Below are 25,500 nucleotides of genomic sequence, written 5' to 3' on the forward strand. Positions count from 1 at the left end.
TAAAACTGTGTTAGTTTATTCAACTGTTGAGTTGCGCCGATGTCAGCCAATCAGAGCTCTGGAGCTGCTGTGCGAACGTCACGTTTTAATTAATATTCATGAGTAGGAAGACTAGGTCACACGGCCCCTCCCTCAGGTACATAAACACCTGTCAGCCGTCAGCTGAGGATCAGATCAGACTCACCCGACGAGCGGATGGAGTCCGGGCAGCTTTCAGGTAATCTATCCGTGTGCAAATCCACGGCAAGTCAAATGAACGACTAAATGAAAGTAAAGGAAAGAGATCCTGTAGTAGGGAATAGAGGAATGCTTCTCTTTAGATGTTTTTTACGTTTAGACAAACATGTACGTTTTTTTAAATAAGAGATTGATAGTAATATGATTCTGTTTGAATTTATTCAACTTAACAATTGATCTACTTTATTCTTAACATTATTAATGTAAAATTAACTTTAGAAAAAAGTTAGTGGAAAAAATGGGAAGTTAGCATTTTCTGCCAAGACTGTTAAGTTTGCAAACCTTTAACCCGAAAACAAACAAAGCAATGCAATACGTAATTCAAAATAAACACTTTTTTTGAAAAAGTTTTGATATTAACACTTTACATTTGTTTTTTTGAGTGCAAAATACTAGTGTTATATACCAATAATTTTTGAAAAAATTATATTTTATTTATGTTATGCTACAGGTATGTCCTCTGTAGTGGACAGAAAATGACTTGAAATTACAGTACAGGCCAAAAGTTTGGACACATTACTATTTTTTGTAATTCTGCTCATCAAGCCTGCATTTATTTGATCAAAAATACAGAAAACAAAGTAATATTGTGATATATTATTACAATTTAAAATAATTGGTTTTCAATTTATTATACTTTAAATTATAATTTCTGTGATGCAAAGCAGAATTTTCAGCATCATTACTCCAGTCTTCAGTGTCACATGTGACATCCGGTCTATCACATGATCCTTTAGAAATCATTCTAATATTCTGATTTATTATGAGTGTTGGACACAGTTCTGCTGCCTAATATATTTGATGAATAAAAGGTTAAAAAGAACTGCATTTATTCAAAATAAAAAATATTTTCTAATAATATAAATCTTCTTTACTATCACTTTTTATCAATTTAACACATCCTTGCTGAATAAAAGTATTGATTTATTTCAAAAAAAGAAAGAAAAAAATTACTGACCCCAAATTACTGACCTGGGGTGCGTTTCCCGAAAGCATCGTTAGCCAACTATGGTCGCAAGTTCCCTCGTTGCCAATAGAGTTCAATGGACATTGCGATGAACTTGCGACCATAGTTGGCCAACGATGCTTTCGGGAAACGCACCCCAGTAGTGTATATTGCTGTTACAAAAGATTTCTATTTTTAAAACATTTGCTTCTTTTTTTTTTTTTTTTTACTTTTTATTCATCAAAGTATCCTAGACAAGTATCACAGGTTATGAAAAAATATTAAGCAGCAGAACTGTTTCCAACTTTGATAATGAATCATCATATTATAATGATTTCTAAAGGATCATGTGATAGACTGGAGTAATGATCCTGAAAATTCAGCTTTGCATCACAGAAATAAATGATAATTTAAAGTATAATAAATTGAAAACCAATTATTTTAAATTGTAATAATATATCACAATATTTAAAAAAAAATCTGTATTTTTGATCAAATAAATGCAGGCTTGATGAGCAGAAGAAACTTCTTTCAAAAACATTAAAAATAGTAATGTGTCCAAACTTTTGACCTGTACTGTACATGCATATGCAAAAACAATGGTTTTTTTTTTTTTTTAAACGAGGATTTCTGAACTCTACACACGACCTGATGCTCAATCCATATTTACAAGGATTATAATAATGTGCTGACTGAATATTATTCAAACACATGTTCTTTTAGCTTTTTGCTTATTAATTTTAATTTCATTATTGTTTAAAAGTTGATTTGACCATTGCACAACATTAAAGGCGGCTATATCATGAATGATAATAATTAATCACATTAATATCAATCTCCTTTAAACTGCATGTGTGTAGCCGCAGACTCTGAGTGCAGGAATGAACTGGAGGAAGGGGCCGAGGATCGGAAAGTTACAGGTGTGAAGGACGGAAAGGTAGGAAAAGCTCATTTAAATTGTGCAAAATTAATTTATAAATATCCCTTTCCACTTCCTGTGAAAGGTTATTATTGATGCACAATTCTTCCTTGTGTATTATCCTCTGCAGAACCACCCCTGGTCATGTGACAGCTCTACGTCTTCCTCCGACAGTGAGGATGATGATAAAGACAAAAAGAAGAAGAAAAAGAAGAAGAAGCTGAAGAAGAGAAGAAGCAAGGTACTTTGATTGCAAAACAAGAAAAGCACAGTGAACCCAGTATGATCCAGTATGATCCGCTCTCCTGCCTAACGAGAGCTTAACGAGCGCATGATATTATCTTTCTACACTGTCAAAAACATTGTTGGTTTAACTTTAAAAAGTAAGTTACTTGGTTGCCTTAAAATGTTGAGTTCATTGAAATTAAAAATGTTAGTTAAAGTCCCTGTAAAGTCAAAATTAAGTATGTGTTCTGAGTTTGTCACACCACAGAAAAATGTGTTATTAGTCACCCAGTCAAATTTAAATGAAAAAAAAAAGCCGGCAAGTACATAAAATAAGCTATCAAAATCTTGAAAAAATTAGCAGGAGTCTCTGCTCTCAAACGCTGGGGGCGTGTCCGCTGGCTGCGCTGAAACCACGCCCACTCACGGGAAAGCTGCCGTCGCCACACTGACTCAACTGTCTGTCACCGCTAATGGATGCTCCTAGCAGCTTAATTGTTTTTACAAAGCCATACATGTTCGAGCCTGGACTACCTACTATAATTATAACATAAGCACACAAGGCAACTTACACTCATTGGTGGGCACGCACTGCCGTCTGCCGACGATGGCACCAGTTGTCGGCGCGACGGGAGGATGAAGGCCGAGGCGAGAGCTCGTCGGCTCGGACCCATTCACCAGTAACAGCGGATTATCAGTGAATCCCAGTTGTCTCCGACGAAAGTTTATAAAACTATCCCGTGTAAAATGATCACTACAGAGGCGGGTTTTGGCGGTGATCCTCAGCTCTCCATCAAGGTGGCTCTTCACAAAATTAATCCACCTCTTGTTGATGTGATACGTTAGTTTTTCGGAAATTTAAATAAGGACACTGATCTGTTTTGTACGTGATCGCATCCAGGTTATATGCAGTTCTGTGATGAGGCATAGCTAGCTAGCAAACTGTAGGCTGTAGTAACCATAGATATCATATAAAGCCTTTATATGATATCTATGGTAGTAACTAACAGTACTGACAGTAACTCGCGATCGGCAAACTGATGTGAATGTGATCTATTTATATTGTTAGGGGAGGGGAGGGGACAGCGTCAGGGGCTCCAGTGCGTCATCAAGTAGGGGCGTGTCCAGGAGCTCAGGGGCTTCAGTGCGTCATCGAGCCCCCGTTTTAGCCCCGCCCAAAAAATCCGGGAAACAGCAATGGTGAAAAACTGTTTAACGGTCTAACTCCACAATTCAGTTCTTCACAGTTCACAGTCTTTGTAATATGTTTTTGCAAAACATTTCTAACATTTCTAATGTGTTTAGAATTTTTTTTTAGAATTGCCTTTACAGGGACTTTAATGCAATGAAGGAGATTGGTTTAGTCAATAGAAACTCAAGATATTATGTAATCTGAACCACATTAATGATCTATATTGATTTGACAAAAGATAACAAATAATGAAATTTTTTTTTTACAGTGTATTGGTTTTATTTTAATATCAGATGACGAGATGCAGAGATGTTGACGAACTGCTTTTGTTTCTCACTTTGGATAAAAGCGGCTGTTAAATGAAAACATGTAAATGACATTCGTGTTTTTGGCATTATATGCTATTAGGGGAAAAACTGCCACACAAACACCCACAGAAAAATATGACGAGTATTAATGACACGTTCGTGCATGTTTATATGCAATAACTATCACTCTCTCACACAGAAGTGCAGCTCATCTTCCTCCTCGTCATCTTCCTCTTCATCATCTTCCTCATCCTCGGATAGTGACAGTAGTGAGGTGAGCAGGTTAATATGCTTGATTGGTCAGTTTCAATTTCAAAACACTTTATTTGTCCCCAAGGGGCAATTAATGAGGCCATGTAGAGTCACGTAAACAATATACATAAAAACATCATACATTAAATAAATAATAACAGTGTGCACGGAATATATATTAAGAAAAATCCACTTCAAGTGGATACCAAAAAAAAAAAAAAAAATAGTCCATACCATATATAAGACTTAATAAATACGTAAATATGTATGTATATAACAGAGTAAAAAAACAAAAATCAAAGATCAAAAATACAGAAAAAAATGTAATATTGTGATATATTATTACAATTTTAAATAATTGGTTTTCAATTTATTATACTTTAAATTATCATTTATTTCTGTGATGCAAAGCTGAATTTTCAGGATCATTACTCAAGTCTATCACATGATCCTTTAGAAATCATTCTAATATGATGATTTATTATGAGTGTTGGACACAGTTCTGCTGACTAATATGTTTGATGAATAAAAGGTTAAAAAGAACTGCATTTATTCAAAAGAAAAAAATATTTTCTAATAATATAAATCTTCTTTACTATCACTTTTTATCAATTTAACACATCCTTGCTGAATAAAAGTATTGATTTATTTCAAAAAAAAGAAAGAAAAAATATTACTGACCCCAAATTACTGACCAGTCGTGTATATTGCTGTTACAAAAGATTTCTATTTTTAAAACATTTGCTGCTTTTTATTTTATTTTTATTTTATTTATTTTTATTCATCAAAGTATCCTAAAAAAGTATCACAGGTTATGAAAAAATAGAGAAATAATCTCTAAAATCACTACTTGAAGGGCCAGAGATGGTTGAGAATTTAAAAGCTGCTCTGATTTTGGAACAAAGGTTGCCTTCGTCCTTTGAGTCCTACAACATGGACAGCGAAGCCGTCGCCCTGAAGGAAGCCACTCAGAAACAGAGAACATGACATGTGAAGTGTCTTGTAAAGTCCGTCTATGGTCATGCATATTTACTGATCCGCCACCCAGTCTAGTGCACTTACTACAAACACACACGGCTTTGCTGTCCTGTGATTTACTATAGTAAGAGCAAATTAGGGCTTAAAGTGCTTGAGCAATCTGTGTTTCTCACACGCACTGAGGAGATGAAAGTGTGTTTTAGTGTAGAGATTTCTGCTCTCCCAGAATGCTCCTGTTCTCTATAATGCTGCCAATCAGACGACAAACACGACATCACCTGCGGTTATTATGGGGAACTTCAGCTGTTTCTAACAAGAAGCTTCAAAGCAAAAACAGGAACGGTGTGTTTAACCAGTTTCTACACTCATTTGCATTCTTTTGATGATTATGTTAAAAAAATGGTTCAATAAAAAATTACAAAATATAGTATTTTTTCTCTTTGTTGTTTTTTTCTTTGTTGTTCCAAACCCATATGACTTTTGTTCATTTTTATCCGAATATTTGTGCTGCTCTTTTCCATGCAGTGAAAGTGGATATGCTTTTACCTGTGTTCACACACACACACACACACACACACACACACACACACACACACACACACACACACACACACACACACACACACACACACACACACACACACACACACACACAACATGAGCACATGATGACAGATTTCCACTCCGGGTGAACTTTAACTACAGGCCGTGTTTATTTCCCAGTGTTTCGCTGTAAAGGAAGGGAAGTTGAGTGAGTCACGGCGTGTGATAAACCCCGGTCACGGCTCGCTTGTGTAAAACAGGATTTGTTTGAGTGTGTCTCATGGCTGCTGTCCTAATTATGAAATATATGTGTGTTTACCACAAAACAACAACATTTACATCTTTTTCATGAATTATCTGGGTCACGCTCCCACATTTACTCACTCACACGCTCTCCTCAACAGGATGAAAAGAAGAAAAGGAAGAAAAGGAAAATCTGTGAGACAGAAGAGCCGGGGATTCTAGAAGAAGCAGGTGAGACGCATCATAGGACAGGTGTTTCATTGTGTGTGTGTGTGTGTGTGTGTGTGTGTGTGTGTGTGTGTGTGTGTGTGTGTGTGTGTGTGTGTGTGTGTGTGTGTGTGTGTGAGAGAGAGACCCAAGAAAGGGACCCAGAGAAGAAGAGAGTTTGAAACCTGATATAGACATTCATTGCATCACATCTGGTTCATTGTACAGACAGACACAGGTAGCAGGTCATCTGAAAATTCAATACATATAGAAAATAATCATGTTGTGTACAGCAGGGACTGCAAACTGTGTCAGCCGAAGCCTTTTGGCCTAAAATATTCACTTTAACCCTTTCACTTCTACTTCAACATTAACAACACATTTGCATGTACACGGTTCTCTGGTCACATGACATGCTGGTAAACGGTTCTCTGGTCACATGACATGCAGGTAAACGGTTCTCTGGTCACATGACATGCAGGTAAACGGTTCTCTGGTCACATGACATGCAGGTAAACGGTTCTCTGGTCACATGACATGCAGGTAAACAGTTCTCTGGTCACATGACATGCAGGTAAACGGTTCTCTGGTCATGCAGGTAAATGGTTCTCTGGTCACATGACATGCAGGTAAACGGTTCTCTGGTCACATGACATGCAGGTAAACAGTTCTCTGGTCACATGACATGCAGGTAAACAGTTCTCTGGTCACATGACATGCAGGTAAACAGTTCTCTGGTCATGCAGGTAAACAGTTCTCTGGTCACATGACATGCAGGTAAACAGTTCTCTGGTCATGCAGGTAAACGGTTCTCTGGTCACATGACATGCAGGTAAACGGTTCTCTGGTCACATGACATGCAGGTAAACGGTTCTCTGGTCATGCAGGTAAACGGTTCTCTGGTCATGCAGGTAAACGGTTCTCTGGTCATGCAGGTAAACGGTTCTCTGGTCACATGACATGCAGGTAAACGGTTCTCTGGTCACATGACATGCAGGTAAACAGTTCTCTGGTCATGCAGGTAAACGGTTCTCTGGTCATGCAGGTAAACAGTTCTCTGGTCACATGACATGCAGGTAAACGGTTCTCTGGTCACATGACATGCAGGTAAACAGTTCTCTGGTCATGCAGGTAAACGGTTCTCTGGTCATGCAGGTAAACAGTTCTCTGGTCACATGACATGCAGGTAAACGGTTCTCTGGTCACATGACATGCAGGTAAACGGTTCTCTGGTCACATGACATGCAGGTAAACAGAAGCTCACACACCTCAAGGCTCAGTTTGGGAAAGATTGACAGTGTGCACCCTGAGTCAGTAGTGTGTGTAGAGCAGGAGTGTGTTATTCTGAACACAGCTGAAGTGTGTAAAACAACACAGTCCTGCCGCTCTCCTTCAGTGTGTGACGTTTGCTCTCTCTCTCTCAGGACTGGAGACACACACTCAGATCACTCTCACAGGAGACCAGACGAAGAAGAAGACCGACACAGTAAATCAATCTGTCTCTTCTGTGGTGTTATTGTTGTTTTATTCATATTTTGAATTCGTTTTTATATTTTTAGTTTTCCTGTTAATTTTAGTTCAATTTTTTGTCATTTCATTGTGTGCTTTTGTCATTTTATTCTTTTTTATTTTTTAGTACTTATTTATTTCCAGCAAATAATTGTATTGCTTCAACTTTAGTTTATTGCCAAGGCAACATTTCTAATTTTCGTTTAGTTTTAAGTAGTTCAACTAATATTTTTTTTTAATTTTATTTCAGCTTCATTTCAATTAACATAAATGTGTTTAACAGGTTTAGTTTTAGTGAACGATAATAACCCTGCTCTATTGTTGAGCAACTTTTTCTTTTTTAATGGCTTTACTTTAAAATTTTACGGATAATATCTCACATTTTGTTGATTGCCTCGTTTTTTAGTGCGTGATTAATTTTGCTTAATTTTCCCAGGATTCAACAGACAGTGAGAATGAAAAAAAGAAAAAGAAGAAAAAGAAGATGAAGAAGAAGAAGAAGAAGAAGAAGAAGAAGAGGAAGAAGATGAAAAGAAAGGTATAAAGTTCAGGGGGATTTTTATTTAACAGCATCTGAAATCTGAATCTGAATCTGAAATCTGAATCTGAAATCTCTGTTTCTCAGGATTCCAGCTCATCTTCCTCATCTGACAGTGAGGATGATCACAAGAAGAAGAAGAAGAAGAGGAAAAAGAAGACCAAAAAGAAGATGAAGGTACAGCAAGAAGCATGTTGTATTTTTAGTGTGTTGTATATTTGTCCTGAATCGTCGTTATCCAGCGTACTAACTTCCCCCTGTGCTGCACGATGCATTTAGCTTTACATTCACAGTTTTACAGCTTGAATCAAGTTTAAACATATAAGGAAAAGGTATATAATTATTTTGTGTCATTTTTTCATACACTAGCCCCAGTGCGAAAAGCATATGTAACGTTTTCCTGTCGTGATTACATTCACTGATTCATTGATTGCCTTCATAGGTTAAATATATATTAAATAAAGGCCAGCTAGAAAGAAGTGGAAGTGGGCGGAGCTTACGAGCTCTTTTGGCATGTGTTGCTTGTTTCGAGTCTCTGATTGGTGGAATTCTCTGTACAGCATCATGGGAAATGTAGTTTTTCACTAGGAATTCCACTGTTAAACACGATTATTTTAAAAATAAGTTAAATAATCCGGGCTGACGGCTTCAATAGAAGTATATGCCATTGATTAACAACCACGTAGCTCACAGTTGGTCTGTCTGTAAAAGTTTATAAGTTAATGTTCAAAATCAATTTCCCTATGGAGGAAATGAATGTAGTTTTTACTCTCAGAGCCCGACGGTTGCCGTCGTCCGGTGTGTGACCCACTTTAGTTTAATGCAAGTTAAACATCCTCTACTTTCTGTGTCGCCGTCTGTCAGGAATCAAGCCGTTCTTCCTCTGACAGCTCCAGTGAAGATGAAGAGAAGACGAAGAAAAAGAAGAAGAAGAAAGACAAAAAGAAGAAAAAGAAGAAGGTACAATGAAGGAAGATGTGATGATCAAAATGTGATGATTTCCAGAACTTTATATTTAAATGCAGACAGAAAGGTCACCATGAAATGATCCAGAACATTAATTTAGGAAATCAAATGGGACCAATTAGAATTTCATGTTTAAGATGTGTTCATCTGTCAGTGTGTCAAAAATACTCTTACAAAACATGAGAATGACTAAGAAAAGATTAAGGCTAAAAAAAATGAGTCGTGAGTCACAGTTATAGTCATTATACATGAATCAAAGTGTGATATTGTCCGACACTAACGACTGCAGCTTTAATTGCCATACAGTGGATCTGTCAATGATAGACACAATATGTCTGACTCACTTCTCTCTATGACTCAGCTTTAAAAATAGTTTAAGTTCAAAGTGTTAAAATCAAATCGAGCTCATTATAAGATGATGCCGTTTGCACAGGACTCTGAGGGAGAGAAGGACAAGAAGGTGAGAACATTAGTCAGGAGAATTCAGTCTCCGTTTAATCTCAAGTCGTGTGGGTTTGATTTCTGTCTGTCGCAGGAGCTTGAGCTGGAGCCGGGAGACGACTGTGTGACTGTCGCTTCATCTTCATCTGGTGAACTGCTTTATTTATTTATTTATTTATTTATTTAGATTTTAGTGGAGTTTAACCCTGTTCAGACATTTGAGCTCTGTTGGTATCCGTCTGTCCAATGTGTCCCAATGAAAACTGGAGGAGAAAGAGGGATTCAAAAACTTTTTTCCCACAGTCATGTATTTATTAAAATTGTTTTTATGAGCTGGAAAATAATTAATAATATTTGTATTACTTTTTAATGATATAATAATATTATTAAAATTTTATATTATATTAGTATATATTACTTAATTATATTATTTAATATTATATTATTACAAGTTTATTAATTTAATAAAATTGTAATATATATCTATGTTGATCTAAACATGTGAGTCAAGGTTATTTAGTTAAATAAAACTAAAACCATAAACTTTTTTTAAAATAAAATTATAATATTTACTTTTATTTCACCTGGTTGTCAAAAAAACTGAAGAAAAAATAATCTATCTATCTATCTATCTATATTATATATATATATATATATATATATATATATATATATATATACACATATATATATATATATATATATATATAAGCAATAACTAATACAAATAGCAAAAAATGACATAAACTAATAATAAAATGGAAATGTGTTGATCTTAACGTGTGAACAAACGTAACTTAAACTAAAACCATAAGAATAATTTTCATAACTTGACATAAATAATAAAAATTACCTTAATGTACTAAAATAACTAGTACATATATGTATCGAGAGCATATTTTTATATAGTATGTACATAACTAATGAAAATGACAAAAAAAACCTCAAAATTGCTAAAAAACTAAATATAACGAAAAACAAAATTCAAAAATCGAATTCAAAATATTCAAAAAAATATAATAGTATCTCAGTGATACTAAAATAACCAGGGCTGGGAAAAAAAAAATCACGATTCACCTAACTATTGCATTTTTATGCTACATTTTTTTTATGAAATTTATGATTTTTTTAATTACAGAATCAATATTGATTCAAATTAAATTGCTTTATTTTAGTCCTTGAATTGTAAAATAATTATGGTCTCAGTGATGTGTTTTGGGTTCCTACTATGATAACAGTAACTTTCTCAAATGTTTACAGAACAAGCGGGAACCCAGTGTGCCTGTATCTTTCTCTATTGCTGTTCTATTACAAGATAGAAAGTCTAAGGCCTTCAATAGCCGTATAGCAAACCCAACTAATCTGGTGCCTATTACATGTCAAACTAAGATTGCTGTGGGGACAAAAAGTAAGACTGTTAAGTTAGCACTTTTAAACATTCGCTCACTTAAAAATAAATCACTTCTAGTCAACGACTTAATAACCACAAACAACCTGGACTTTATGTTTCTAAATGAAACCTGGCTAGAAGACAGCTGCAGTGCAACAATCCTCAATGAAACAGCCCCTCCTAATTTTACTTTTATGAGTGTCTGCAGAGCTGTTAAGAGAGGTGGGGGTCTAGCTGCTCTTTTTAAAGATATCTATCAATGTAAGCAAATATCATTTGGGAATTACCCGTCTTTCGAATATCTGGGTACTGTGTTAAAAGGTGCTCCTCGCATTTTACTTATCATTATTTACAGGCCTCCAAAATATTCTCCAGCCTTTGCTGAGGACTTTACAGAACTGTTATCAACAATTACCTCAGAGCTTGACTGTTTTGCCATTGCTGGAGATTTTAACATTCACATAGATAATGCAGAAAACAATATGGCAAAAGAAATCAAAACTGTTTTAAAAACTTTTGATCTGACTCAGCATGTACATGGACCCACACACAATCATGGACACACTCTAGATTTACTTATCAGTAAGGGTCTAAACATTTCATCGATTGTTATTAAGGATGTAGCACTGTCTGATCATTTCTGTATTTTCTTTGATATATTGATCTCTCCTGCCACTGAAGCTAGATCTGTGTCTGTCAAGAAGAGATGCTTAAATGAGAACACTAGTGTACTATTTATGAAGGCTATATCCTTAACACCAAGCATATCTGCTGACTCTGTTGATTTTCTCCTTGATTCTTTTAACTCAAAAGTTAAAAATATAATTGATGATATTGCTCCTGTTAAAGTCAGGAAGAAGAGTGGCAGACAAAAAGCACCTTGGAGAAACTCAACAGCAGTGCAACATATGAAAAGACAATGCAGAAAAGCAGAGCGCATGTGGCGGAAGACAAAACTTGTAGTCCATTATAACATCTACAAAGACAGCCTGCATGCTTTCAATATGGAACCAGGCAAAGCTAGACAGACTTTCTTCTCAAATATTATAAACAGCAATTTAAACAACACACACACTCTTTTTGCTACTGTAGAGAGACTGACAAACCCCCCAAGCCAGATTCCCAGTGAAATGCTCTCAGACAGCAAGTGCAGTGAGTTTGCTTCTTTCTTCTCTGAGAAAATCAATAATATCAGAAAGGTGATCAGCATATCCTTGAGTTGCACTGGGGTCAGACAGATCAGACCACCTGAGAAAGTAGTTACTATGTCTGACTTCAAAGAAATTGATGGCAAAATTTTTGAAGAAACCGTACAACACCTTAAAACATCAACATGCGCCCTTGACACACTTCCCACATCTTTTTTCAAAAGTGTGCTAAACAGTTTAGAAGCAGATCTTCTAGAAGTGGTAAATGCCTCACTTCTCTCTGGGAGTTTTCCAAACTCCCTGAAAACTGCAGTTGTCAAGCCCCTCCTGAAAAAGAGCAATCTGGATAAGACCATATTAAGCAACTATAGACCGATCTCAAATCTTCCTTTCATAGGCAAGCTCATTGAAAAAGTTATCTTCAATCAGCTGAACAAATTCTTAAGCTCGAATGGATACTTTGACAATTTTCAATCTGGTTTCCGACCGCACCACAGCACAGAGACAGCGCTCATAAAGATAATAAACGATATTCGCTTAAATACTGATTCAGGAAAATTATCAGTGCTGGTACTACTCGACCTCAGTGCTGCATTTGACACTGTCGATCATAACATACTTCTTGACAGGCTGGAAAACTGGGTGGGGCTTTCTGGGATAGTCCTAAAATGGTTCAGGTCATACTTAGATGGGAGAGGTTATTATGTGAGTATAGGAGACCATAAGTCTGAGTGGACATCCATGACATGCGGAGTCCCTCAAGGCTCAATTCTTGCGCCACTCCTGTTCAACCTGTATATGCTCCCAATGAGCCAAATAATGAGAAATAACCAAATTGCTTACCACAGCTATGCAGACAACACACAGCTGTACTTAGCCCTATCGCCTAACGATTACAGCCCCATTGACTCCCTGTGCCGATGCATTGACGAAGTCAACAGTTGGATGTGTCAAAACTTTCTTCAATTAAACAAAGACAAAACTGAAGTTATTGCGTTTGGAAACAAAGATGAAGTCCTCAGGGTGAACGCATACCTTCACTCTAGGGGTCAAACAACTAAACATCAAGTCAGGAATCTTGGTGTGACACTAGAGTCAGACCTTAGTTTCAGTAGTCATGTCAAAGCAATAACTAAATCAGCATACTATCATCTGAAAAATATTGCAAGAATTAGATGCTTTGTTTCCAGACAAGACTTAGAGAAACTTGTGCATGCTTTCATCACCAGCAGGGTAGATTATTGTAATGGACTCCTCACTGGCCTTCCCAAAAAGACCATAAGACAGTTGCAGCTCATACAGAACGCTGCCGCCAGGATTCTGAGCAGAACCAGAAAATATGAACATATCACACCAGTCCTCAGGTCTTTACACTGGCTCCCAGTTAGATTTAGGATTGATTTTAAAGTATTATTACTGGTATATAAATCATTCAATGGCCTAGGACCTCAATACATGGCAGATATGCTCACTGAATATAAACCCAACAGATCACTCAGATCATTAGGATCATATCAGCTAGAAATACCAAGGGTTCACTCTAAACATGGTGAGTCTGCTTTTAGCTATTATGCCAGCCGCAGCTGGAACCAGCTTCCAGAAGAGATCAGATGTGCTCCTACAGTGGTCACATTCAAATCCAGACTCAAAACACTTCTGTTTAGCTGTGCATTTACTGAATGAGCACTGTGCCGCTGTTTGTCCGACTGTTTGTACTGTACTGTATTTTACTCTATTTTTCTAAACTGTTTTAATTATTCTTATTTCTTTTAATTATTTTAATTTCTCCTATGTCAGCAGGGCATTTAGCCCGTAACTGTAAATGCCCACTCAGAAGGTGATAATGTGAAAGTGACGTGTATTAATGTGGGTTTGAAAGTAGAACAGTATTTAAATGACGATATTAAAGTTTTCGTCTGAGAAAGAATGTGAACGCAGTGCTAAAGAAAGTGAAAAGAACGTGTGAGTAAATGAGGGAGAAAAGAAAGTTAAAGGAAAGTTGATAGATGGAAGTCGTAAGAAGATTGAAGGTTAAAAGAAGGTTGAAAGATTTAAGTCTTAAGGGAATCCTTTGAAGGAAAGATCTATAATAATATTCTTTTTTTATTTTTTAAAAGTACTGTATTTTATTTTATTTTTCTAAACTGTTTTAATTATTCTTATTTCTTTTCATTATTTTAATTTCTTCTATGTAAAGCACTTTGAATTGCCATTGTGTATGAAATGTGCTATATAAATAAACTTGCCTTGCCTTGCCTTGCTTATAGACTTCCTCTGCAAGTTACCTCCTTTATTTCAGCAGAGGGCAGGGCTCGACAATAAGGACTGCATGAAAGTTTATCATTTGCATGTGATTTTAAGCCTTGCCCAGTAAAATATTCAAGTGCAAGAAGACACGAAAGAGAACGTCTCGGTTACGTATGTAACCCTCGTTCCCTGAGTAGGGAACGGAGACGTTACGTCGGATGACGACGAATGGGGTTTCGCCTAGAAAGCCTATCACCTTCGAGTATAGAAAACGAGCCAATGGCAATGAAATGACATGGGTCTGCGGATTTTGCATAGCGTATCTCCGCCCCACAGGAAGTGCGCTGGCAACATGCAGATATGTCTTCGCTGAGGAGCCGATACTGAACTCAGGCGTTCCAGCGGTACAGCGGAAGTGGCAGGGAGACGCCACCTCTCGACTGTCTTCCAGTGCCCTGCGTAAGTCTGAGCTCCCTGTCGTGAGACTGGCACGGACGAAGGACTCCTACTTAACACAGGAATACCAAGGTACACTGGGAAGCATATCTCAGTGGAAATATGCAATCATGCCCAGCCCGAAGGGGGGGGGGGGGACTTGGAATACACATATGACCCCGGGGGGCTGCATATGGAGAATCACTGGGGTGTCCAGCCGCAGGTGGAATATTTCAACTCCAGGGGTGGCAAGGAGGCTTGCCGAGGGAAAGACACATGCTCAGAGAGGCTTACAGTGGAAATACACATGTGGGGGTCGCCCAGAGGGGGAACCATGCACATGGAGGCACCTAGCCAAGCGCGAAAGCTGCCGGTGGCAAAACTCTGCCGTTGACGTCAACAGTGCTGGAGGAGACTCAGGGCTTATGAGGCTCACCTGAGGAGAATATCGCACGTATCCCGTCCGAGGAGAGGAATGGCGAGCAAGCGAAGACACCTGAGCAGAATCTAGTACCGGCTAGTTGAAGCGAGTACACGAGAAGAAACTGGCTCCACTCGGAGATTGTAGAATCTCGCGAATGTGTTAGGTGTCGCCCAGCCTGCAGCTCTGCAGATGTCTGTTAGCGAGGCGCCATGCGCTAGAGCCCAAGAGGATGCCACACTCCGGGTGGAGTGGGCCGTCACACCAAGGGGGCATGGTCGACCTTGCTGCTGGTAAGCCAAAGCAATGGCGTCCACTATCCAGTGAGACAACCTTTGCTTGGAGAGACCTTTCCCTTCAGCTTCCCACCATGACAGACAAAGAGCTGGTCAGAGGTCCTGAAACACTGCGTTCTGTCTACGTAAGCACGGAGGGCGCGTACTGGACAGAGCAGTGCCAAGGCTGGGTCTGCCTCCTCCAGGGGCAGCGCTTGCAGGTTCACCACCTGGTCTCGAAAGGGAGTGGTGGGAACCTTGGGCACATATCCAGGCCGGGGTCTTAGGATCACGTGAGAGTTAGCCGGCCCGAATTCCAGGCACGCTTCGTCAACCGAGAATGCCTGCAGGTCCCCTACCCTCTTGATGGAGGCCAATGCTACCAGGAGCGCTGTCTTCATCGACAGGAACTTAAGCTCCACTGATTGCAGAGGCTCAAAGGGAGCACTCTGCAGGGCAGTTAAAACCACTGAGAGGTCCCAAGAGGGAATGAGAGGAGGGCGAGGAGGATTCAGTCTCCTTGCTCCTCCCAGTAACCTGAAGATCAGGTCGTGCTTTCCAACGGACTTACCTTCAACTGCGTCATGATGTGCGGCAACATACACTTTCAGGGTGGAGGGAGACAGCCTTCGCTCCAACCCCTCTTGCAGAAAAGAACGCATGACACTGATCGGGCATTTCGTGGGTTCTTGTTGTTTTGAAGAACACCAGTTGACGAAGAGGTTCCACTTCAACGCATAGGCATGTCTCGTGGACGATGCTCTAGCGGAAGTGATGGTAGCCACCACCGCTGGTGGTAGGGTACTCAAACCTGCCTCGTCCCATCCAGGAGCCACACGTGGAGGTTCCAAAGATCGGGACGAGGGTGCCATAGGGTGCCCCGTCCCTGAGAAAGCAGGTCCTTCCTCAGAGGAATTGGCCAGGGAGGTGCTGTCGCGAGGAGTACTAGTTCTGGGAACCAGGTGCGGTTGTGCCAATACGGGGCAACCAAAATTACCTGCTCCTCGTCCTCCCTGATCTTGCGCAAGGTCTGCGCAAGAAGGCTCACTGGGGGAAACGCATACTTGCGGAGGCCCCGCGGCCAGCTGTGCGCCAGTGCATCCGTGCCGAGCGTGCCCTTGGTCAGGGAATAAAACAGGTCGCAGTGGGACGAGTCGTGGGAGGCAAACAGATCTACCTGTGCGTCCCCGAACTGATCCCAAATCAGCTGAACCGACTGGGGATGGAGTCTCCATTCTCCAGGGAGAGGCCGAAGCCGAGACAGCTCGTCGGCCGCACGGTTCAGGTCTCCCGGGATATAAATGGCTCGAAGCGACCTCAGATGCTTCTGACTCCATATGAGGAGGTGGCGGGCGAGTTGCGACATACGGCGGGAGCGTAGACCACCTTGTCGGTTGATGTACGCTACTGTCGCGGTATTGTCTGATCGGACTAGTACGTGCTGGCCCCTGAGCAACGCACGGAAGCGGTGCAGGGCAAGACGTACAGCCAGCAATTCGAGGCAATTGACATGCCAAAGGCGCTGGGGTCCTGACCAGGAGCCCGCGGCAGCATGTCCATTGCACATGGCGCCCCAGCCCGTGGTGGAGGCATCTGTTGATACAACAACATGCCTGGAAACTCGTTCTAAAGACACTCCGGCCCGAAGAAAACTGAGGTTCGACCACGGGGTGAAGGTCATGACGGCAGGTCGGAGTCACTGGGACTCGGAGCGTGCCGTGTTGCCATGCCCACCTCGGGACTCAATCGCGAAGCCAGAGCTGAAGCGGTCTCATATGAAGCAATCCGAGCGCCGTTACTGCGGCTGCGGATACCATATGCCCCAGGAGCCTCTGAAAGAGTTTCAGTGGAACCGCACTCTTGTCCTCGAATTGACGAAGGCAAGTCAGCAGTGACTGCGCGCGCTCGCTCGTAAGCTGCGCGCACATGGCGACCGAGTCGATTTCCATACCGAGAAAAGAGATCCTCTGCACGGGGCAGAGTTTGCTCTTCTCCCAGTTGACCCGAAGGCCCGGACGACCTAGGTGCCGGAGCACTAGATCCATGTGTTCGCAAACCTGGTCTCGAGAGTGAGCTAGGATCAGCCAGTCGTCGAGATAATTCAGGATTAGAACCCCGTTTTCCCGTAGAGGAACAAGGGCTGCCTCGACGACCTTCGTGAAGACGCGAGGAGACAGGGCTAGCCCGAAAGGGAGAACCGCGTACTGGTATGCCTGCCCCTCGAAAGCAAACCGTAAGAACGGTCTGTGTCGAGGAAGAATGGAGACATGGAAGTAGGCGTCCTTCAGGTCGATCGCTGCAAACCAATCCTGCAGCCGCACGCATTCGAAAATGCGTTTGGCCGTGAGCATCTTGAACGGCATCCTGTGAAGGGAGCGGTTCAAGACGCGCAGGTCCAGGATTGGTCGTAACCCACCGGTTTTCTTCGGTACAATGAAGTAGGGGCGGTAAAAGCCGGACTTCATTTCGGCAGGAGGGACAATCTCGATCGCACCCTTCGCCAGTAGGGTGGCGACCTCCGCTCTCATGACAGGGGCATTGCCACCGACCATGGTGAAGCGGGGGGGACCACAGGAGGGCGTCCTCGGCGGCGAGCGGACTGAGGCGCCTGTGCCGACGGCTGGGTGGAGGCAGCAGCGGGCCGTCGGGGCAGGACATGTTTGAGAGCCTCAGTCTGCTTCTGGGCAGTCGAGAACTGCTGGGTAAAGTCCTCGACTGCCCCGCCGAAGAGGCCAGCCTGGGATATGGGGGTGTCGAGGAACCGGGTTCGCTCGGCCTCCCGCATATCAGCCAGGTCAAGCCACAGGTGTCTCTCCTGGACCGTCGCCGAGCGATCGGGGGAAGACAAGGGTGCCTTCCAGGACCTCATGACCTCCTCATGCACATCCGGGAAGAAAGGCATTGAGCGCACTGGACCGGGTGGTGGAGACCACTCGAGGCCAATGGCCACGGCTGCCTGGGAAAGCATGGCCATCAGCTTGGGATCAGACTCGGGCAATGCTGGGACACCCGAAGGTGGCAGCACAGCCGAATCGTCACTTCCCAAGGACTCCTGCCCACCTTGTGATGCAGCGATTGACATCACATCTTCCTCTGGAGCGCCGAATGAGACCCGCGGCAAGTCAGAGGACTGTACCGCGGGCTCATTCGGAACACTCACGGGTTGTGCGGTGCAAGAGGGAGGTGTGGAGCGTGGAATAGTCGGCGCTTTGTTCCACACCATAACCTTCAGGTCACCCTGGCCGCCAGCCGAAGTACCAGCTCTCGTGGAGCTCGTAGATCGGGGTGCGGGTGAGGGGACTCTCACTCGAGAGAGATCATTGAGTCTCGACCGCAACCGAGCGATGGGCATGTTCCCGCAATGGGAACATGACTCATCCACAAACGCTGCCTTAGCGTGATCAACGCCCAGACACACAAGACAGCGATTGTGCCCATCAGAGTCAGAAATGAGTCTACCGCAACCAGAAGTGCACGGTTTGAGGCATCTTTAAAGGGGTGGTTGATTGTGATTTCACTTTTTTCATTTTAAATGGTGTGTAATGTTGCTGTTGATGCATGAACAGCATCTGCAAAGTTGCTGCGCTGAAAGTTCAACGTAAGCAGAGATATCGTCTTTTAAAAATCAGGAAGTTGAATGCCTACAAAAACGACTCGAATGGGACTACAACGAGATACTTCCCGGGATTTATACGTAACTAACCCATGCAAAAAAGGGGGCATGGCCATATTTCTGCGGCTTTGTCGAAGAGGAAGAGTTATAGTGGAGAGCTGTAGCCATGCCGTCGAAAGTGTGTTATTTTCACCCAGCTGCCAGGCGCTGTAGTTCGTCAACAATGGCTAAAATTTATGTTTGATTATGTTCCTGAAAATTTCAATTGTAATAGCTCTCTGTGCTGAGCGTTTTACGGAAGACAGCTTCCAGAATCTCCACGAATTCAATGCCGGATTCAACAAGAAACTGTTACTAAAACATGAAGCAGTTCCAACGTTAAAACCAGAGGCAGCAGTTGTTGGGCCACAACCTGTAATTAAGACTTAATAATGTTTGCATGTATAATTTCAGATGTAATGTTTTAGTTTTATCAAGGACGTAAACAAATGCCAGCGCTGGCTTTAGTAGCCACTTACGCGTACCAACGCGTACAAACATTTTGGACCTGAATTTGTAATTATGTACTAATTTTGTAAATGTATTTTCTATGTATATTTTATGACGTCATTTTTCGATTTGATCAAGAACGTAAACCAATGCCAACGCTGTTTGTTTATAGCCAGTTAGTTTGATGCTATTTTGTGTGTATAAGACAAACGTGTATAAAGTTCAAAAAATTATATGTAATCGCAACAGCCAACTTCAGCTGCTGAAGTTAAAACAATAACTTTAAAAAACAGTATTACTCAGTCATTTATTCAGTTATATTAAATGTTTAATCAGGAGAAAACCGTATCTCAAAAGCTAACAAGCAGCAGTAGCATTTTCAAGTAACAGCGTATCGAAATTCTTAGATAATAATAGTAGATTAGAATAGAATAGAATAGAATAGAATAGAATAATAATAATAAAAAAATTAGTACCATTCAGAAACGTTTTGTAAGAGCCGTGTTTGCTGAGGTTGCTTGACTCTCTTCATTGCCGCTTTCTGGGTCTGATTCTGGCTCAAACTGATACGGCAGTATTGACACCATTATTTACATTTGACCGGAGCACATGCAACTTTCGCCCGTAAAGGTAATGGGCGTGAGGTTTCCGGACAACGTGCACTACGCAGTTTAGCCAATTACAACACACCGGCCCAACTAACCAATCTGAGCCCATTGCCTGTTTCTGAGGGAGTGGTTTCATAGAATCAGGAAGTCAACCGGTCGTTCAAATGACAGAGGAGAAAGCGGCTTACAATAAAGGTGAAATTTATGAAAAATAAGACAAAAAAACAAAAAAAACACTAAGACATGTTATATTGCACCCCATAAACACAATCATGCAAAGAAAAAAAGCAGTAAACCACCCCTTTAAAAAGACATGCCGCGTGCAAGCTCTTTTATGAAATGAGATTTCTCTGCAAAGTGTTGAAGCGACCAGGGAGATGAACACACACACTCTGGCAAATCACTGCACAGATAAGAAGGGAATGTGCACTTGCTGGAACTCGCTGTCACACCAACACCTGGAGAGAGGCTCGTCTCAAAGAGAATAGAGATGATACTCAGGATTTGGCTGTGGAGTGAAGTGATGAACTTGGCTCAGAAGCGAAAACATATCTGCATGTTGCCAGCGCACTTCCTTATATACCCCTAGGGTGGGGCGGAGATACGCTATGCAAATTCCGCAGACCCATGGCATTTCATTGCCATTGGCTCGTTTTCTATACTCAAAGGTGATAGGCTTTCTAGGCGAAACCCCATTCATCGTCATCCGACGTAACTCGGAGTGACTACGAAAGGGAACTCAGTTTAATAGTGTGAGAAGTTTTGTGTGCGCACATCCGTAGCGTGCCGAGAAAGCCGCGTCTCAGACAGCGTGCGAATACTGAATTGAGCTCTTTCACGTCTTCCTGCACTTGAACGGACATATCCACAAAATTACATTAAAAAATGCCGGTCTCGTTAAGTATCCTAGTAAACATAGGGCCAGATTTACTAAACAGGGCAAATTAACGTGAGCGCGCAATTCCACAAAAGTTCAGATGGGAGTGGAAAGTTCGGAGCATGATCTACTGATGACGCGCTAATTAATGAACACAGACATACATTTCCATAATGACAACACAATCTACCAAGATTAGCATCTTGTTTAAGACATGCTGTTTTGGGTGTTAAATAATGGTGCAAACACCAGGAAATTGACGAGTGCAAACCATAGTAAATCAGCTTGAGTGATTCATTTAAATACTCTCCTCTCATAAATACTGCGTCTGAAAGGAAACTCCTGCAAATGCTTATGCAGTAAGATCAGCCTTTCTTTAGTAAATCCTGAGAGTATTTTTTTAACGCCAAAAGAGGGTTTGCACTGGCGATAACTGTTAGTAAATCTAGACCATAGTCTGAAGAAATAAAACATGTGTATCAGTATATTAGATCTGTGCAGCTCTTAAAGTGATAGCAGCCTAATAAACTTGCTGCTGTCTTTGTTTTAATGGTAATCAAACAACAAAGCACAAAAAAAACTTTAATAAGGATTAATCTATATTTAATTTATAGAGTGAAGACTATGCAGTGCTATTTTACATTTGATTATTCATTTTCTCTACCTGAAAATTACTGTTAGATTTACCTTTTTAAAACGGTGTTTATTTTATCTTACTAGTGGACACGAGAAAGTGAAAAATAGTGTACGGAGAGATATCTACATATATACGACCTGCACCATCATGTATAAGTGTGTCATTCAACTTTTCCTCATGGTCTAGACTCTAGAGCTAAAAAAGAAAACAAAATCGCAATATCGAATCACAATACTTAAAAATCACAATACATATCATATCGACACCCAAGTACCGTGATAGTATTGAATCTGGAGATAGTTGTATTGTCTCAGCCCTAAATATAACCCTGCGAGTGAGGATTGTTTCAAAGCTTCCATGGTGGTCACATGACTCATCCGAAAGCAACTTCCTGTCCTCTGCAGCACTTCCTGCTGAGTCTGCTGGCTTGACCTCTGCCCGGGACGATGTCCGTATGTCTGATGATGAGGGAGCGGATGACAAACAGAAAGACAGAGAAGTAAAGAAAAAGAAGGTTTGTGTTGCTGTCATGAACTCAGATGCACGTCTGACCCTTCGATATGAAATATTAATGAAGGAATGGTTTATTTCATTAGTGTTTTCTCAGTCACAGCCAGAGTAAAAATTGCACTTACATATTAGCTTAATTAATCAGAACTTTTCTAATCATCATTTTTATGCTCTAAACTCATTACATCTGACATGATTCAATGTAGGAATGTAGTTTGGACAGTGATGATGAGAAGAAGAAGAAGAAAAAGGAAAGACGCAAGAAAAAGAAGGATAAAGTAAGATTTAAGCGTCATCATAACTGCTAACTACATCTAAGCTACTAAATCATGTTTTATTGATGGGCTGGTTCATAAGTTACATACGCAAAATGAACAAAGACAGTAAAGGCTGACTGATGTAAAATAGTGGATGATCAGTTAAATTCTGCTATATTCTGAACTGAACACATCCTACAGTTAAACTAATGATATATCACTGAATAGGTATTATCGTTGATTTTGTGGTTGATTATTGGTTTATTATTTTTGTGAAGTTGACATAAAATGCTGTTTGTAACCCATGTTTTTATCTGATGTGTTTGAGTGGAACAGGAAATTCAATGTTTAAAAGAATGGGACTTTATCCAGTGTGAATTGGATCGATTGTGAAAAACCAGAAAGACAAGAATAGAGTTGTAGTTATTACATTCTGGTGACTCTGAGGGTATTATTGCTTTAATAAACCATGTTGGCATGCTGTTTTTCCCAACAGGATTCCAGCTCCTCTTCGTCATCCGATAGCGATGATGACATGAAGAAGAAGAAGAAGAAGAAGAAGAAGAAAGTAAGGGCAGAATCTTACCAGTGTTTATTGGATTCATTCTTGATCCTGAGGTCTAAATCGATCTGCCACAGTTAAGATGTCATTTGCTTAGAAAATGAATGTAAATGCACATTAACCTCTCAATCCTCAGGTTCCATCGTCTTCATCATCAGACAGCTCCTCATCATCCTCTGACAGTGAGGATGACAAAAAGAAGAAGAAGAAGAAGAAGAAAAAGAAAAAGAAGAAGAAGAAGAAGAAAGTGAAGGTCAGATTCATTTAAAATATGTAGTTTACTGTAATTTCGCACATGCATGTGAAAAGAAAGTTAACATTAGTAAATGCATCAGCTAACAATGAGCTCATGACATGCAGACAAATATATATGTATATATCGTGGCCACAAATTTAAAATTCGTTCTCTTGTTTTAGTAAATCTTGGCCATGATTTAATAATTTTTTCCCCATTTTAAGTAAATCATGCACACAATATAATAATTCCTTCCCTCTTTTTGATTTACATAAAAAAGGAAATTAATTATTATATCGTGGCCATGATTTAGTGAAACGAGGGATTGATATACTGTTCATATTTTTCCCGCATGTCATGTGCGTGGATTCATAGATAGTAAAAATATTATTGAGTCAATATCAGTTTATTTAATTTTGGGGGGTTTTCCTCAAATACTTTCTACTGTTTCATCGAAGTAAAATACAAGCCTTTTGTTTTATTGTTTAAGGATTCATCTTCATCATCGAGTAGCTCATCGTCATCATCTGACAGTGAGGATGACAAGAAGAAGAAGAAGAAGAAGAAAAAGAGGAAGAAGAAGAAAAAAGTGAAGGTCAGCATGTGAAAAGAAAGTAAAAGTACAATTTAGTAAATATCAGTTTATTTATTTAGTTTTTTGGTTTTCCTCAAATGTTTTCAAAAATTTCACGGTAGGATTTTAAAGTAAAATACAAGCCTTTTCTTTTATTGTTTAAGGATTCATCTTCATCATCGAGTAGCTCTTCATCATCATCTGACAGTGAGGATGACAAGAAGAAGAAGAAGAAGAAGAAGAAGAGGAAACAAGTGAAGGTCAGATTAATTTCTGTAGATTTACTGCACATGTGAATGTGAAAAACACTCACTGCTCTTTTCTTGCTTCATAAAGGAATCATCTTCATCATCAAGTAGCTCCTCGTCATCTTCTGACAGTGATGATGAGAAGAAGAAGAAGAAGAAGGAGAAGAAGAGAAAACATAAGAAAAGGAAGAATAAGGTATGTGAACAGTTTTTTCCATTTGAGACATCATTTAACCCTGTGATAACTAACGCCGGGTTAACCTCAATAAGTCTGTGAATAAGTTGCTCTCAATATTCAGAAATGATTAGCAAACATTAACTAAAAGGACCTTGTTGTAACCAATAATGTTGGTCTTAAGATGGGATTATTTTCTTGAAATCTGCCATGGCTTCTCACACTAATGCATGAGTTTGTTCATTAATGTGAGATGGTTGTATATTTGAACTGAACCTCTCTTATTATTCCTCTGTAGAAGAAAGCCAAAGCAGATGATAAGGATGGAGAGAACACCTTGCAGAAGACAGAAGGAGAATCCTGGGGTTTGGAGTCTCTCAACTTGACAGATAACAGTCATGGATCTGAGATTTCTCCGTCTCTGGACGCCTCCAGCTTGAGCGAAGCCTCACAGAAGAACAGCAGCGCCACCTGCAGGCCTCCGACCGCCATGGAGAGCCTGATGGGACGTCCTCAGAGAAACACACAGGAGAACAGCGGATACAACAAACCATGAGGGCCCTACAAACACTTACCCAAAATTACCAGGTTTTATTCATTTGATCATGTTAGCAATGTTCTAATTCACACTAGAAAACATAAACATAATTCATGATAGAAACATGCTAGCAACATCTTAAATCACGTGTTTTAACATGCTAGCAACATCATGTTAGCAATGTGATAATTTGTGTAGAAACATGCTAGCAATATGTCAAATCATGTTACAAACATGTCAAAAGATAACTTTGTTAATTTATACTAGAAACCTGTTCGCAATCATCCAAGAAACCTGTTACCAGTGTGCTAAAAGCATGTTAGCAGTGTGTTAAACACCCTAGCACCCTCTATCTATCTGTCTATTTTCTGTCAGACTTTATTGCTTTCAAATCCTTAACTTTAAGCTTTAAACTTCAAACTAATTGAAAATGAAAACCTTCAAATTTCAATCTCTTAAAACTTCTTCAAACTTTCTGGTCATCAAAGTTTGCCTTGACAAACTTTTATCTGTTTATAATTTGATGAAGTGATGAATATTCACCAAAATTATTTTTACTGTGGTAAATATGCATGTTTTCCAGCTTGCACTTTTTGTCATGGTGTTTGGAAGACGTTAAGAAATTAAAATATAATCAGTTAAAAGTTTTGAAAATCCATGTGTTTGATAGAGGTTGCAATTATCAGTCATTAATGTTGCTGTTATTGTGAGATTTCTAAATGCTGCACACTTGAAATAAACACATCTGATACTTTAA

At 40.1% G+C, this 25,500-nt stretch overlaps 2 protein-coding genes across 6 annotated transcripts; one reads left to right on the forward strand and one right to left on the reverse strand.

The window, feature by feature from the left end:
* The first annotated feature begins 115 nt into the window (after positions 1-115).
* On the forward strand, positions 116-25,500 carry LOC309506278 (uncharacterized protein). Of its 5 annotated transcripts, none has more exons than XM_082180048.1 (18): positions 116-217; positions 2,044-2,120; positions 2,233-2,343; positions 4,027-4,101; positions 6,005-6,074; positions 7,475-7,536; positions 7,996-8,097; positions 8,185-8,274; positions 8,962-9,057; positions 9,599-9,653; positions 22,049-22,164; positions 22,361-22,432; positions 22,908-22,979; positions 23,110-23,226; positions 23,699-23,803; positions 23,947-24,042; positions 24,119-24,226; positions 24,504-25,500. In XM_082180048.1, exons 1-18 carry the CDS (start codon positions 196-198, stop codon positions 24,759-24,761), a joined length of 1,704 nt encoding a protein of 567 aa, XP_082036174.1. In that variant the 5' UTR covers positions 116-195; the 3' UTR covers positions 24,762-25,500. The 5 variants fall into 5 exon arrangements, with proteins under 5 accessions (XP_082036174.1, XP_082036177.1, XP_082036178.1 ...); XM_082180051.1 differs by having other exon boundaries at positions 22,049-22,158; XM_082180050.1 differs by having other exon boundaries at positions 117-217; positions 23,110-23,220.
* Positions 15,462-16,533, reverse strand: LOC309506361 (uncharacterized protein; the record flags this gene model as incomplete). Its single annotated transcript, XM_082180249.1, has 2 exons — positions 16,471-16,533; positions 15,462-16,400 (listed from the first exon to the last, which is right to left on the reverse strand). The coding sequence occupies exons 1-2, from the start codon at positions 16,519-16,521 to the stop codon at positions 15,462-15,464; spliced, it is 990 nt and encodes a 329-aa protein (XP_082036375.1). The 5' UTR covers positions 16,522-16,533.

Source organism: Leuciscus leuciscus, assembly GCF_965113295.1.
Source record: "Leuciscus leuciscus genome assembly, chromosome: 9".
Classification (NCBI taxonomy): domain Eukaryota; kingdom Metazoa; phylum Chordata; class Actinopteri; order Cypriniformes; family Leuciscidae; genus Leuciscus; species Leuciscus leuciscus.

What these genes read in the sequence shown, in the direction of transcription:
- LOC309506278 (XM_082180048.1), top strand. Translation starts at nt 196, where the DNA reads ATGGAGTCCGGGCAGCTTTCAG. An exon ending in GGAGTCCGGGCAGCTTTCAG is followed by an intron (nt 218 to 2,043) that starts GTAATCTATCCG and finishes GCATGTGTGTAG; the next exon opens with CCGCAGACTCTGAGTGCAGG. An exon ending in CGAAGAAGAAGACCGACACA is followed by an intron (nt 7,537 to 7,995) that starts GTAAATCAATCT and finishes TAATTTTCCCAG; the next exon opens with GATTCAACAGACAGTGAGAA.